This window comes from Bombus pascuorum, chromosome 10, assembly GCF_905332965.1.
Source record: "Bombus pascuorum chromosome 10, iyBomPasc1.1, whole genome shotgun sequence".
NCBI lineage: Eukaryota > Metazoa > Arthropoda > Insecta > Hymenoptera > Apidae > Bombus > Bombus pascuorum.
In genome coordinates this window covers 10,924,184-10,938,138 of record NC_083497.1, presented here as the reverse complement: position 1 = coordinate 10,938,138, position 13,955 = coordinate 10,924,184, and the positions used below count along the sequence as shown (strand labels likewise).

At 36.3% G+C, this 13,955-nt stretch overlaps 3 protein-coding genes across 6 annotated transcripts in view; 2 read left to right on the top strand and 1 right to left on the bottom strand.

Annotated features, from left to right (window-relative positions):
* The first annotated feature begins 143 nt into the window (after positions 1 to 143).
* Positions 144 to 7,250, top strand: LOC132911468 (protein N-terminal glutamine amidohydrolase). 2 transcript variants are annotated; one of them, XM_060968116.1, is made up of 6 exons: positions 144 to 243; positions 766 to 913; positions 986 to 1,171; positions 1,994 to 2,147; positions 2,284 to 2,554; positions 2,683 to 7,250. In XM_060968116.1, exons 3-6 carry the CDS (start codon positions 1,080 to 1,082, stop codon positions 2,835 to 2,837), a joined length of 672 nt encoding a protein of 223 aa, XP_060824099.1. In that variant the 5' UTR covers positions 144 to 243; positions 766 to 913; positions 986 to 1,079; the 3' UTR covers positions 2,838 to 7,250. The 2 variants fall into 2 exon arrangements, with proteins under 2 accessions (XP_060824099.1, XP_060824098.1); XM_060968115.1 differs by having other exon boundaries at positions 766 to 1,171; positions 2,683 to 2,849; positions 6,773 to 7,250.
* LOC132911450 (uncharacterized) overlaps positions 6,946 to 13,955 on the bottom strand; it is a 14,948-nt gene continuing 7,938 nt past the window's right edge. Inside the window, exons 2-15 of the mRNA XM_060968066.1 lie at positions 13,600 to 13,915; positions 12,786 to 13,121; positions 12,280 to 12,527; positions 11,346 to 12,197; positions 10,994 to 11,176; positions 10,720 to 10,918; positions 10,275 to 10,513; positions 10,070 to 10,197; positions 9,722 to 9,992; positions 9,419 to 9,635; positions 9,220 to 9,345; positions 8,919 to 9,126; positions 8,258 to 8,500; positions 6,946 to 8,181 (exon numbers count right to left, since the gene is read on the bottom strand). Of these exons, the coding sequence (XP_060824049.1) occupies positions 8,074 to 8,181; positions 8,258 to 8,500; positions 8,919 to 9,126; positions 9,220 to 9,345; positions 9,419 to 9,635; positions 9,722 to 9,992; positions 10,070 to 10,197; positions 10,275 to 10,513; positions 10,720 to 10,918; positions 10,994 to 11,176; positions 11,346 to 12,197; positions 12,280 to 12,527; positions 12,786 to 13,121; positions 13,600 to 13,915 (3,674 nt within the window). The 3' untranslated portion in view covers positions 6,946 to 8,073. The remainder of the gene's footprint in view (positions 8,182 to 8,257; positions 8,501 to 8,918; positions 9,127 to 9,219; positions 9,346 to 9,418; positions 9,636 to 9,721; positions 9,993 to 10,069; positions 10,198 to 10,274; positions 10,514 to 10,719; positions 10,919 to 10,993; positions 11,177 to 11,345; positions 12,198 to 12,279; positions 12,528 to 12,785; positions 13,122 to 13,599; positions 13,916 to 13,955) is intronic.
* Positions 10,417 to 13,955, top strand: part of LOC132911459 (cyclin-dependent kinase 4-like) — a 26,106-nt gene continuing 22,567 nt past the window's right edge. For 2 of the 3 annotated variants that reach the window (XM_060968094.1, XM_060968088.1), the window contains exon 1: positions 10,431 to 10,515. The gene's annotated coding sequence lies outside the window, so the exon portion shown is untranslated. Of the gene's footprint in view, positions 10,516 to 13,955 lie in introns of all 3 variants that reach the window. The other variant, XM_060968093.1, reaches the window with a different exon arrangement.

Below are 13,955 nucleotides of genomic sequence, written 5' to 3'. Positions count from 1 at the left end.
TGCATTTAATCGATTTCGTACGAACCCTCTCGATGTGCGAGCAACATAATAAAGTGCATAAAGATATTACAGTAATTATCGTACAGGAGTGTAAATATATTTGCAAGCGCGAAAATGTTGCTTCGTTACAGTTTGATCATACATTTCTACAGATGTAGTTCATTATGTTGATATATCGTTAACTTGTCTACTTGTCACAAGTATATTTGTGTTTTTATGTACAAATGTTGCCGACCAATCAAGGTACGTATGTATATATTTGTACACAGTACATATGCATTATACGCTTTCAATACATTATAATGTTATAGTATTGTTTATTGTATCTGTTTAATTTTGACATTGCCTATTATATTTTGACATTACCTATCTTGTATTTTTGGAATTTCAATTAAGATTTCAATATTCTGATTGCTTAAACGTTTACATGTATAGTACTGACATAAGGTCAACAAAAGAGCAGTAAATGCAAATAATTGATATACAGTTAACATATATACACACATATACAAAACGTATACTAAATTATATATTTGTGTAACTAAATTATATACAAACGAAAACTTATTGGAATTGTAAAAAAAATTCTTTATGAAACGTACCGTAAGGAACTATTAGAAGCTATTGTTGATAGTGAAACTATTATACAGATGTGCAATTATAAAAGTATATTGCAAGAGCATCATAAAATGAAAATTTAGACGTAAAAGGTAAAACAAACGTGTGTCGTATAAATCTGTAAAACATTTTTAAATATGTATTCAGAGATATAAATTTAGTGATTTAAATCGACTGATTTCGCGCATGCGTGGTAGCGCTGCGACCCAGGTGCAAGTCGGATGTAGGATGGCCACATAGAAGAGTGGAGTAGCGATGTGCGGCAGTCAAACAATGATATCTGGCAAGATCGGATGTACGGATTCTTTTTGAGTATTATCAAACTAACCAGGTTGATCTAATCAGTTGGTATAATGTTTGCGTGCAGTTCAAGTCACGAATTGCACATATTTTAACAATCTGGAAATAGTATTTAATTAATTACCGAATCGTGGTACTTTGATCGAGTTTGTAAACAAAGAATGGCCGGGGAGCCTCGTGAAACCGGGCATACGAAGCCGTTGGTGCAGCTTTTCCCAAAAGCATCCGAGTGCGTGTATACGAGTTGTTATTGGTAAGTGTTTTCACGAAATTTGTCCGATTTTTCTATAAAATTATCGATTTGAGCAAATAAACGTGTCGTATTGCGGTATATCTTGCGATGGATCGATACGTTGCAGTAGTACAGAGACGGCAGTGCGATATGTTGCCGCCATCTTTAAAATGTATGAAATATCCACGAATCATGATACGCTATTGTGCACCGCTTTGAAAAGACCCGCGCGTTTCCATGCACTGCTTATTGGTAGAATCATGTATTTTGCCTCTTTTTTTTTTAAATCTTTGATCAACAGGAACATAGGAGTTTAATACGTCCTTTCGAATTAATCATGCATGCTGGCAGTTAGTTTGTTATGAAAGTCTATCGACAATATGTTTCATCCGTCTTTCAGCTTGATCGAATTCCTATGTTTATTTCATGACAAACACATAGCACCTACCAGCCGTACATAAACTTTCCTTTGCATATCCAGTAACCTTATTTCCATCATCTTCTCCAAAACTTTGAATAATATCGATTCACGGGTCATACGACTTATCATCTACATTTAACAGTATTTCTATGCGCTGTTTACATTTTTAGTTGCTTGCATATATATCACGAATCTTCATCGGAAAACACTACATGCACTTCCTCTATTTCTGTGCACTGTTTTTCCTTTCTGGTCGATTGTGATCGAAGCTAGCAATCCCGAGTTATCGTTTCCTTTTTTTTCTTGTTTTCTACCACCGTTCGTGTTGCACCGTGTTGCATCACATTTACATACATCTAAAAACGCGTATCTTTGATCATCTCGAACACGGTCGTCTGCAAGAACAAACTATGTTATTCTAGCGAGGAAAATGTATGGAAGCTCTGTCAAGATGTAGCGACCAGACACGGATCGGAATTACAGCATTGCTATGTTGCTTTCGTGAGCAACTCCTGGCGTAGCGTACCGCTTTGGCGACAACGTGCAGGAAAGGACGAGGATAAGCTCGTAGTTTGGGTCAGTTGGCAAAATCAACAGAAAAGAAAACGATTATTAACGTCGAAGAGACCACGATTTCTCATTTTCTTTTTAAGCCTGTAACTATGATAGAGCTAGCTCTGGGGGAAAAAAACGTGTTTGTTTGTATCCATAGGACTTCCACGTAATCCTTATCTACGCACCCGACGAAAGGGCGGTTGTTTACGATTTAGATAGCGCGTTGCCGTTTCCGACGCATTTCTGGAAATACGCGATGGAAACGTTTAGATCGGACGAGGTTCTACAGCCGGAGCATCATAGAAGATTCAGAGTGATCCCAGCCAATGTATACTTGCGAGAATTTGCATCAGATCGACATCATATGAAACGCGAGGATGGAACATGGATCAAGACGCCACCGGATTATCCGCCAATTTCAACATCAAGTATGTTTATCGAATAACGTTAAGGCATGGCTACGCAACTATAAAGGGATTTCTTTCTTTCCTTTCTTTTTCTTTTTCTTTTTTTCTTACTACACATGTATTCGTTTCTTCTTTTGCAAACATTCCAGCGTGCAAGGACAACTTGGATTCCTTTATTAACATGGATCCAGGGACCGGGTTTGGGGTTGTATTGACTTTAGACCAATTATTCGACCGATTTCATAGGCCGAATGCGATCCCAACGGCTCCTCGTACACCTCATCCGCAACCTACACCGACTTAAGTAAACTGCTAAGTAAGTTCCGCAAGGATAACGATTGTCTGCTTCGATTTCCAATTGTCAACAAATGAATTGTATGGCCTAAGGGAATTGGTTAAGTGCATGTACCTTTATGAACCGAAATTGGGTTAATATTCGATGATAACATTTATCTAAGCATTATTCATCGTTCAAAATCACAGCTATATCTCTGTGAATGATAAACCGATCATTTTATTTCTATCAACATTCTTAATTCGCTATATAACCTTTAACACTATCCCTGTTTATATGTGTCTCACGCATTTTTTTTTACTCCTATCTTTTAAATCAAATTTAAATATAAGGTGTTCCATGCGACGCACAGGATTTCTTTAAGTGCCGTTGGTCGAGCGCTACAAATATTACACAGTGTGAAAAACCCGTATAAAACCGTACATTTAAGATTTTAAGTATATATAATGGATATTCGTGTGGATCCGTAAATGGATCGTACAATTGGAACTTATTAATTCCACAAACAATATGATCTGAAAATCCAGCATGATTATTTCTCGATTTAATAATAACGATGTAAAACTCTTCTCTTTTCGATTTTACCCCATTTGACAAAACCGTATAAGCTACACGATGTACTATGGAAATTATTAAATATTGAAAACAGTGAAAACCATAAATTTACATAAAGACACTAATACTGATGTTAGAAATTGATTCTTAATAATAAATTTGTTGTATGTTCACTTGTCGAATCGCAGTTTCCTTTATGAAAATTTTACATCATATGATAAATGAAAGAAGAGAAGGAAAGAATTAATTAATACCTCTAAATCTATAAAGCCTTTTGTTTCTACTGTGATTTCAGGATTCAAACAGCAATGATTTAATGCAGTATATGGAGACTTTTTCAATTGAGTGTGTATACTGCTTTTGTCTTGTATGATTGTGTCCTAAGAGGTATATGGAAAATAAATCTTCACTTGCGATTAAAAGTGAAATATAATATAAACAGATAATATCGATACATTTCTATAAATAAATTACCTATCGGCTACTAAAATTTCACAATATTATACAGCTTTGTTCTGGTTTACGGTTTGGTACGGGTCTTTCCTACTATTATCGTTGAATGCTACGGTTCCAGCGATACTAAATTATGGGGTCGGAGCCTCCATAATTAATCAATAACAACGCAAGGAGCAGTAACAGCGGGAACAAAAGAGAGCGCCTGGACAAAACGCATTTGATCAAAGGGCGTAGAGCCCCAGCTTACCGTTGCAAAGTTAGAGATTTGCTGGGTCCTCTCGTTATTCCTCGGCTCCTATAGTGTTTGGATATTTCTCCATTTTAATAAAGAAATCAAAACTTACAAGAAAGATCCACGTCTTTAGAAAAACCAATTCTTTTATAACGATAGTTCTACTTATGTGTAAAAATGTACTTGATACGATTAGACACAAGTAGCAATATCGTGAGAAAAAAAGTGGTTTCTGCAAGGACATGCGCCTTTTCCCTATAGTGTCGATATCTATTTGCCTCTATTTCTAGGCTATGCTGATACGTTATTTGTTCCCCTCTTTTTAAAAGTCTTTTTACAGAACCTTGCCAAGAACCCCATCTCTCTGTGTTGTCTGCTACACATTAACTATCGACCATGTTCCAAGCTTTTGGGTTCTGACCCAAGTATTGGGGATGACTGTTCTCGTCTTCATACGTTTTATCATAACGCGTAAATCTTTATCGCGGCTTTGCTCCATTGGTGGTGTTATCGTTATAGTTATTGTGTCTAAGACTGACGTATTTACGGACACATTCGTTCGACAAAGTATTTACTAGCGCTTTTATTAGCGCTGATGCACAAAAAATAAGGAAAGCGCTTATTATTGTTGTGCAACCGAGATAGTAAGGGCGAGAACGTGATCTTTGCGATAATGTAAAATAGTTATTGTAATTCTTGTGATACTTTACACTTTCTACTTTGAATACCTACGTATATACTGATATTGATACTAAAAATTGATTCTTTATAATATGTAGTGTGTTTGCTTGTCGAAACAGAATTTTCTCTCTGAAAATTTGATCAATGGAAATCGAGGCTTAATTCGAGCATCCCACGCGACCAATTGTTGCCTACATCGAAATATTATTTTCGAATCAACGAATATCCCTCAGACTCTCGGAAATAAATTTTGACAACGAAAATCTCGGAATCTTTGACCTCCCTAAAACAGAGTACACTGTATCTACGTAGTGGATTTCTTACATTACTTTCCATTTACTTCCCTATTCACTTATTTCAATTGAAATACTCTAATCGTTCTTCCTTTTGAAACTTCGCGAACGTAAATTTGTATTGGCATGTAAATTGTTACGATTTCAATGAGAGTAACTCTACAATTGCAGCAAGACTATGTACTCGTAGATGTTTTAGCGAATCTATTGTTTTTAGCTGTAACACAGCGTGATACGATGCGACAGAAAATTTAATCGACAAGCGAATGCAAACGAGCTGTCGGTTCTTCGAGTAGATTGAGAATCATTGTTGAAAAAGGCGAAGAACCGACAGCCGTGTTTATAGTCTAAGGGTACGTCCACTCTTTGCCTTCCAACATCTTTCACTAGATCTCTTTGTCTTTATCATCGACATGTGTTTTTTCTCCAGTTCACTTTATATCACGTTGCTATTTGCATACATATTTGTAAGCAAACGTATCACCGATTGTGGGATAATCAATTAGTCACTGAATGTACATATATCATTCTTGCCAGTGTTGGGTAAATATCATTCTCACCGATGTTATTCGAAATTTTTTAACGGACAAGTAAATATTTCTTTTTCCAATTAGTTATATACATATATTTTTTATATATATTATATATATATATTAATTAAAGTATTGAATATAAATATATAAAAAATAATTTATAAATCTCTTGAGGTACATATTATATTTATTGATATATCCTTGGAAATACAACTTATATATATTATTATTATTATTTGTAATACGTAATATATGTATATATTATATAAACGCGCAAACAATAATTAATTTATATATTCCTCAGGATATATTAATAGAATACAATAAATATTTCAGGATTTATAAATTATTGTTTTATATATAAACGAGAGACTGAAATAAGGGTATATATGTATAATAATATAAGTTAATTAAATAACATTATCTTATCAAGGGATACCATAAATAATTCCAGTAACGAATAACTCCAATAGTAAATAAACTATTTATTAATTAACTATTCCCTTACTATTTTTATTTCATTGAAATTTTATTCGAACACATATCCAACACTGGTTTTTGTCGTCGAATGTGATCATCGCGGAAAGGTCTTGTCGCTTATACATCGGCATCGTATCGTATGCGAGAAACTCGGGACCGACGTTTTTAGCATGTAATATCTTCGATTACCAAAATACAAAATGAACAAAAAAAATTTGAGAAAAGACCTAATCTCTATCGTTCAAAGTATCGCTCTAAATATATATATATATCAGAAGGAATTACTATATTATCATGACAGTGATCATTATTATTATTATTATATATATATATATATTTATTAATATTTCATATTTATTATATTGATATTTTTAATTAAATCGTATCTATTTCGATACACCGATGAAAGAGAGTTTAAAATGTTGAATTATGCAATTTATCGACGTTTGACATATTCTCTTACCATTGTCGTTCTACGATACACATATAATACATATTGTACAACTTTTTGGAAAAGGAACAAATCACAAATCTTTTTCGCATGTTCACAAAGAATTATAAATGGGATAAAATGAAATCTATTTCCAAACTTCGTCCTTTCTATAATCAGTTTTAATAAATGGATGCACTCCGTTTGTCTCTTTGAATTTTTATCGATGTACTGTTTCGATTTTTACGAATCATTACCAAGATCCTCTCTCTCCTCTTTCTCAGGTCAGGTGCCACAGTGAAACAACAGAACCAAAATGTCGAATACATCCAAAAAAAAAAAAAAAAAAAATAATAAGAAAAAAGAATAAAAATGGTAATCGAAGTTTAATTCTCCAAATGATTCCGCTTTTCTTTTTTTCTTTGTTGGGTGCGATCGAATTTTTGCGTCCAAACTATTATGGAACATTTCTTAACAAACTTTTTTCAGCATAATCGAGTTTTCTATTCTCTCTGTTTAACATGCTTTGTCGAGATATTTGGTGTTTATTGAAATTATCTGTAACAAATATGTTGCTCAGTATGCGCATAGTATTTCCAGCGTACGTTTATTACGTTTATTATGTATCGTATTACACCGTTGAAGAAGAATTGTACAGTAGGCATCGGAGAATTAAAAAAAAAAGAGGCAATGACGCGCAAATTTTCAAATGTATACTGTATTCAATTTGCAAAAATATATAATATATAATTACAAAAGTTACATATTGAATTATGGTATTAGCACCCCGCAACGCAATGAACGCATTGTTGAGTATACTGTCCTATTTGTATATACTTATTCAGTATACCGCCCTTACGTTTCAGCTCGTTTCGTAAGGAAATCTTACAGTTTACAATGCAATTTCTACGTTTAAGATTGCTTAATTGTTAGCAAACTTTTTAAGTTTGTGTAAGTGACATTACATACATGCAATATTGCTGTCGACAATACAGTGATAATTATTTTAGAAAATGGGGATTGCAGTATGACGCACAGTAAAGAAATGAAATTGTTAGTAATTTAATAAGATTGAACATTTTCTGAGTGTCAAATTGCATCGCATTTTCGTTCATAGTTGTCACTCTATCGTGTAATATAAATAACTAAACGTAATACAGGTATTAACTACATAATAGTAAGGGGCAATCGTTTTCACGTTAATCGTTCGTTATACACCCTTCTTTTCTTAGGTCGTTAAAAAACAGCCTGAATATATTTTTTTTAGACTTCTACGAAGTATTTCGAGGATAATACTAGTACAATAAATATTTATAGAATAACAGACATGTAAATAGAAGTTAAGTAGTTGCTCGGATTGACTTACATTGATGCGATCAATGATACGAACGTAAGTAGGTGCATTGATTTCATTCTCTTATGTTCTCGTTTCCCAACGATTAATATTCTTTTCGTTTTATTGAAACAATTGGTATAAATTAGAACGTCGATTAAAATATCTAGATAAATCTGTTCTCTTTGTTCTCGTTTCTCACAGTACAAGCGTCCTTACCAATATACATATAACTAGGTTTTTTCCGGGATTTCACGTTCGATAGTACGGCCTGTAAGTAGACATCGGGATATTGTTTTTCGATAAATGGTGAACATCACCTTGGTCGTATTCCACGTCGTTGTAAATTCCGCTTTGATTCTAAAAATAGAAGCATCATTGAATATTCAAAGCATCCGAGCGTGGAAAATGACATATTGGAAAAACGAATATTCACCGCCAACGATGACCTGGACTTTGGCCTGGGAACATGAAAACCACTATTCTGAGGAATCAGATCAGCCCTGTCCTTATCTTGCGGCTCGGAATCCGAGCTGTCTGGATCTGGCTGATGTCTTTGTCGTGGTCTTGTCGGAGCTTGGAGTCGTGGCAATGGTACTGGTGGCAATGTTCCATGGATATTGAGAGGTGGATAACCGAACACAGCGGAACTTGGTCGAGTTGGACCCATAGGTTCCGTCTAAGATCAAACACAAATTTAATATACCTTTTATCGGAATAAATCTTTCAAATACAGATGAAAATATAATTTGTCATTGTTTTATCTCTAATCGTTTTATCTTTAACTAACAAGGAACACTGTCCAATCGATGATGCGATACACAGATCGTTTGGTGTAGTTCGGAAGATGTGAAATAGAGTTCACGAAATTTTGAACAGAAATGTTATCGACAGCTAGTTTAGGAAATAGGTATACTTTTATGAAAAATGGTCAGCGAGGTCTAAATTACAATTTTCGTGGCTTCGTCTATTCAAATATTGCGAAAATTATTTTTACGAGTTTCGTAGTATTTTCTCTTTCCCTAATTGAATAGTGTTTCTTGTAAGCTTGTGATATTAGTTAAAGGAATGCTGTTATCGTCACTCCTGTCGCTTACAGCGTATACATTGGCAGTTGCCATGTGGTCGCCAAAGTGTGCCCACATGTAGGGTGGCAAGTTGGTCGGTGGCCCTTGTTTCACGGAAGCAAGAGTACCTACAGAACCGACCCTTGCTAAAGTTCCTGGTAGAGTACCAGGTATTCCACCTTGAATGTAACCGTAGACTGGTGAGCCGACCGATTTCTGTTCACGCGACCACTTTCGACTGTAACACGTATAGAAAATGAATTCGTCAGCTATTGTCCCCTAAAATACATTTCATAAATTATATAAGAATATAATAAAAATGTATCTTCACCTCCACATGATCAGACATACTAAAGTCAGGACTATGATTATTAAAGCTGCTACAGACGCTCCTATCGCTACTCCCAAAACCTCTCCGTCGACTTCACATTGGGTACCATAGTAATTACCAGAACACCTTTCGACCAAAGCATTATTAAAAAAATGAATCATTTTTTTATTTTTATTATTAGGTATTTTCATTTACTTACGTGCATTGCATGTGGTCACCCTGGTAAGAGCACGACCCACGATTGTTGCAATAAGTCGAAGCACACGAAATACATGTTCTACCGGATTCATTAGGATCGTCCTTATGAGGATCTTTCAATCCAGGGTTACAAGCGCAAGTAAACCCACCCCAATTATTCGTACAAATCGCCGAAGAATGACAATCGTTCAACTCTGACGACGCACACTCGTCCAAGTCTATAGAGATTAAAAGGTATAGATTAACTTTTATTTTTTATTTAATGAAGTTCGTTTAAAATAGACAGTTATTTTTTTATGTTCACCTTGTAAATTTGATATAGATCCAGGTGGGCTGTCGACATAAAGGGCGCTGTTCCCTATATTATTGCTTCTTCTGTGAATAACACCGAGCAGATGTCTCTGTAGCTCCCCTGCTAAGCTTGGTCTAATTGTTCTTGGTTCATAAGTGAGTTTCAAGGTTGCGTTCACAAAGACACCCCCTTGCCCTTGGCTCACATCCCCTTGATATACTCCATTTATGAAGGAGCCCATATACTCGTCCGAAAATGGCGTCATCGACATAGCAGATTCGATCTAGGTAACAGGAAAACATAATTGTTTAATATTTAAATATTTTTCAAGATATATGATTGAACGTTAAATTAGCTCACAGCTCGATTTGCTTCGTAGGCCAATGTTTGATAGGGCTCGGAATCTCTATCGGTAAATCCTCGGTCCCACACCACTTTTCTATCGTAAATCTTATCCACTCTGATCGATACCACGATACTTATAATTTCTGCAAACAATTGATAGTTTGATATAATGAACTTACTTAAATTTTTAAAGAAAGTGACTTTTAAAGTATTTACGAACTTTTGCATGGTAAAGAATGCTGCAACCTCGCATATCCTGGCTTACAGTGGCACGCGGATACTCCTTGAACAGTGGCACAGGCCTCGTGCTGACTGATGTCACAAGTGCTCGTGTCACCTACGATACAAGTGTCAATTCTAACCGGAGGCTGAGTTGGTCTTCTATGAAACGTCGGTCTTCGAATAGGTGCGCTGGGTCGTGGAGTTGCTGTCGGTGGATCCGGCTGTGCAACTGCGAATCTGTGAGAGCAATATTGATTTTAATATATCTAAATCGAAAATTTAAATTCAAAAATTTGAGGTTTGCACTGAAACATCAAAGAATTGGGTTGAAAGATTTAAAAATCAAAATTGTTGAATTTGCCTTCAAACGCTTGAATTTAAATTATACACTGAACAATCTTTTTTATTTGATATCTGTATCGAAATTTGTATGAAATACTAACCCTGTGCCAACAATGGGGGGTGGTTGAGTTCTAGTGGGCTGAGGTTGCGTCTGCGCGTGTGTCGAGGTTCGATCAGAACTTTCAAATAGATTTAAGTACGTTCTCTTCCCGTCGATGCTAACGAATCCTTGGCCCTCTATCGCGGAAGTTAGGATCACGTCCGCGTTTCCTCCATTTACTGGTACTCTAACACCCTCTCCTGATCACGAAGGTCGTGAGAATTATAATTATTGATGGTTAGGGTTCTGCGTTAATAAAAGATGTCAGTGTTTACCCGAACCTCCACCACCTGGACCTTGAATAGCCGAGACCGTGACATCAAAAATATCACCGAGAGGTGGATGTCTTGGTGGTGCGTAAGGTCGTTGAGTAGCCAGCCCTTGAGTTCCTGTGTAATCCAAGGTATCGTCGAGGACGATCCCTGGTCTGGGTCTGTAAGCGTAGCGATCCGTAGGGGCTACAAAGGAATTTAATTGAGCATAACAGCTTGCTTGCCGTTACAAAGGAAATTAATTAAGCATACTTGTTCGTCGGAGCCGCACGAGGAATTCATTATAGACTGAATGCAATATTATCTTATCGAATGAAAAAATTTCACGGGACGTGCATCCGAGCGAATGTCCTACCTGAACTCTTCGAGAAGGTATTCGAGGCCGAATGAACTACACTTTTCTCAATGGCCGTCGGGGTCTTCGTGAAAGACGAAGGTAAATTCTCAGTCGGAGTTGGAACGCTCGAAGCGATTGTGCTTTCTGATACAGACATCTTGCTCGGTTCCAAAGCCACTGTACTCGATACACTTGCGGTATTACTCGAATCATTATTCGTGGGAACTGGAGTCGATTGAACGACCGGCTTCGTGGGTGTTGGTTCGATTACCTGAACCGACGAGATCGTTTCGATATTTAACGTTGACGTAGAATAAGATTTCGTCGATGTTTTGGAAATATTCGCTTTATTGTTAGGCTTCTCGTTGTTCGTATTTGAACTAGATCCTTGAGAGTCGTTGATCTTCGAAACCTTCGTAGGTTTAATTGGAACATCCAGTGGTATCACGGGTTTTGGAGAATCTACGTGCTTCGTGAAACTTGTTTTGTCACTAGACTGAATCGTAGATGTCGTATTTGCTTTAGATGGAACTTGATATTTAGTTTCTTTTTTGGCTGAGTGTTCAGGTTCGGCATTTCTCGTCGTGTTCTTAGAGATTGGTCTTTCCGTGGTCTTCGATTCCGTTTTAACTTTTTGTTTACTGTTCTCTTCTTGACCCTTTGTTATATGCTCCAAAGCGTTCGTAGAAGCTTCGGTCTGATCTGTTTCTGTCTGTTTCGTGGAGGATTCTTCCAGCGATGAAAGTTCAGGTTTCAGGTCCATATGCGGCTTATCCGAGGTCTTGTCGTCTTGTTCCTTCTCCCGATTCAAAGTGGAATTCGTCGATGGTGGTAGCGGTTTGTAGGGAGGAATTGGTCGTCTATTTCCACCTGATGATTCAAAATTAATTATAATTTAGCAAGAACAACATCAAAGACAACTTAGGCTAAGAGGATATTTTTAAGAAGTTACCAGGACGATTCCAGGTCCATGGGCGATTTCCTTGGGGAACAATCTGTTCTGGTAATGGAACTCCATTTACGAAAGGTCTAATTGGACGTTCAGGTGGTAGTTGATTAATCAGTGGTCTGTCAGGCGCTGGTGGTTTTTCGAAAGGATAAGGATGATCAGGCGGCGGGGGTGGGTTCATTCCAGGTGTGTCAAAATCAGGTGGTAATGGTGGAACATCGGATATTCTCGGTGGTCCTCTGTTATTAATTCTACAAAAATACAAATAACAAATATTGTATAAACAGTAGACGATATAATTTTATTATTGTTAGCTAGTATTTAAAAGATCCATTTATTCGAAAGGAAACTAGTGTAAAGAGCGTTGTAAAAGACTCGGAATATAATAAAATTGCGTTCTAATCAATCTTTTACCAGAATAATAATCATATCTCGATATTTATCAAAAATGTAAATTTGCATAACTATTCGCAATCTAATAATCGTATACAATTCACTTGTCAGTGTACCTGGTAGCCTGAATCGGCCTCAAAGGTCTCACCGTGTTGGCAGCAACGTTCACGTTCCCATTCAACAATTTGACAATACCCGTGATAATGTCCTGTATATCAGGATTTGCTTGCCGATAACCAGGAGAGGCAGTCTGCAGAATAGGTGGTGGAGCGTGATCGCTATAAATCCTCGGAATCTCTTGGCGAGCTCGTCTTTGTTGATCTATTGCCTGTAAGTACTGTGCCTGTTGGTTTGACACTCCGGTCAGTTGATGGGGCTCCGACAAGAGTTTTGATTCCTGCGGAGCCCCTAGTCCTTCCCCCGACATGGATTCACTGGTCGTTGGAGATATGCTGTTAATCATGGAAAAGATGTTTCTCGTGTACATTTTCATTTCTAACGAGTAGACTGAAAATGATTGTGAAAATGTTTTACTTGAAAAAGGTGAAAATTTATCAACCAAATCTACCGTAAATCCCTCGTCTGATCGTTAAGAAATTAATGACGATAATTTATTTTTGTATTCTGTAAACTTTTCAAGATTTATATCGACATATATAGTATTGTTATATTTATTATAATATTATTATTATAATTTATTATATTATAATATATTATTATTATATTATATTATATTATATATTATATTATATAAATTATTATAATATATTATTATTATATATGTATACAACAATCTATATCTAATACGTGGAACATATTTCTATTTAGGTTTGTTCCTTTAGTCGTCTGTTAATGATTTATAAGAATGTAAATTTGCACAACCAATAACTGTGATTTTCTCGATGTTTATCGAACGTTTAATCGACTTACTGGTAATATTCACCGGGTCTAACTTCGATGTTGTTTCCATCGATATGGTCCACGTGTTTTGAAGAAGTCAGTTCATCGATGGATTCCTCGTGCCTAGTATTTCTGACCTCGAATCTTATATCGTCTTTATCGTAGTTATCGACGCTCTTTGAGCTTTCCAGTTGAAACGCTGGAACAGTTCTTTGGAAAGTCGGCGATCCATCACGATGGAATACACTTGAGGTTCTTTCTGGTCCCGTGTAGGCACTGGCACTGAGAATTATGTCGTCTTGGGAGGAACGAGACGACGTTGGATCGTTCCGGATAGCCGAGACACCTGCGAACAATTAGACAACAGTTTACAGTCACTGACTCAT

Bases quoted from the DNA above. Each gene is read 5' to 3' on its own strand.
- LOC132911468 (XM_060968116.1), top strand. From the start codon at position 1,080: ATGGCCGGGGAGCCTCGTGAAACCGGGCATACGAAGCCGTTGGTGCAG. The intron at 2,148-2,283 runs GTCAGTTGGCAA...TTGTATCCATAG, and splicing joins AGGATAAGCTCGTAGTTTGG to GACTTCCACGTAATCCTTAT. The intron at 2,555-2,682 runs GTATGTTTATCG...CAAACATTCCAG, and splicing joins TCCGCCAATTTCAACATCAA to CGTGCAAGGACAACTTGGAT.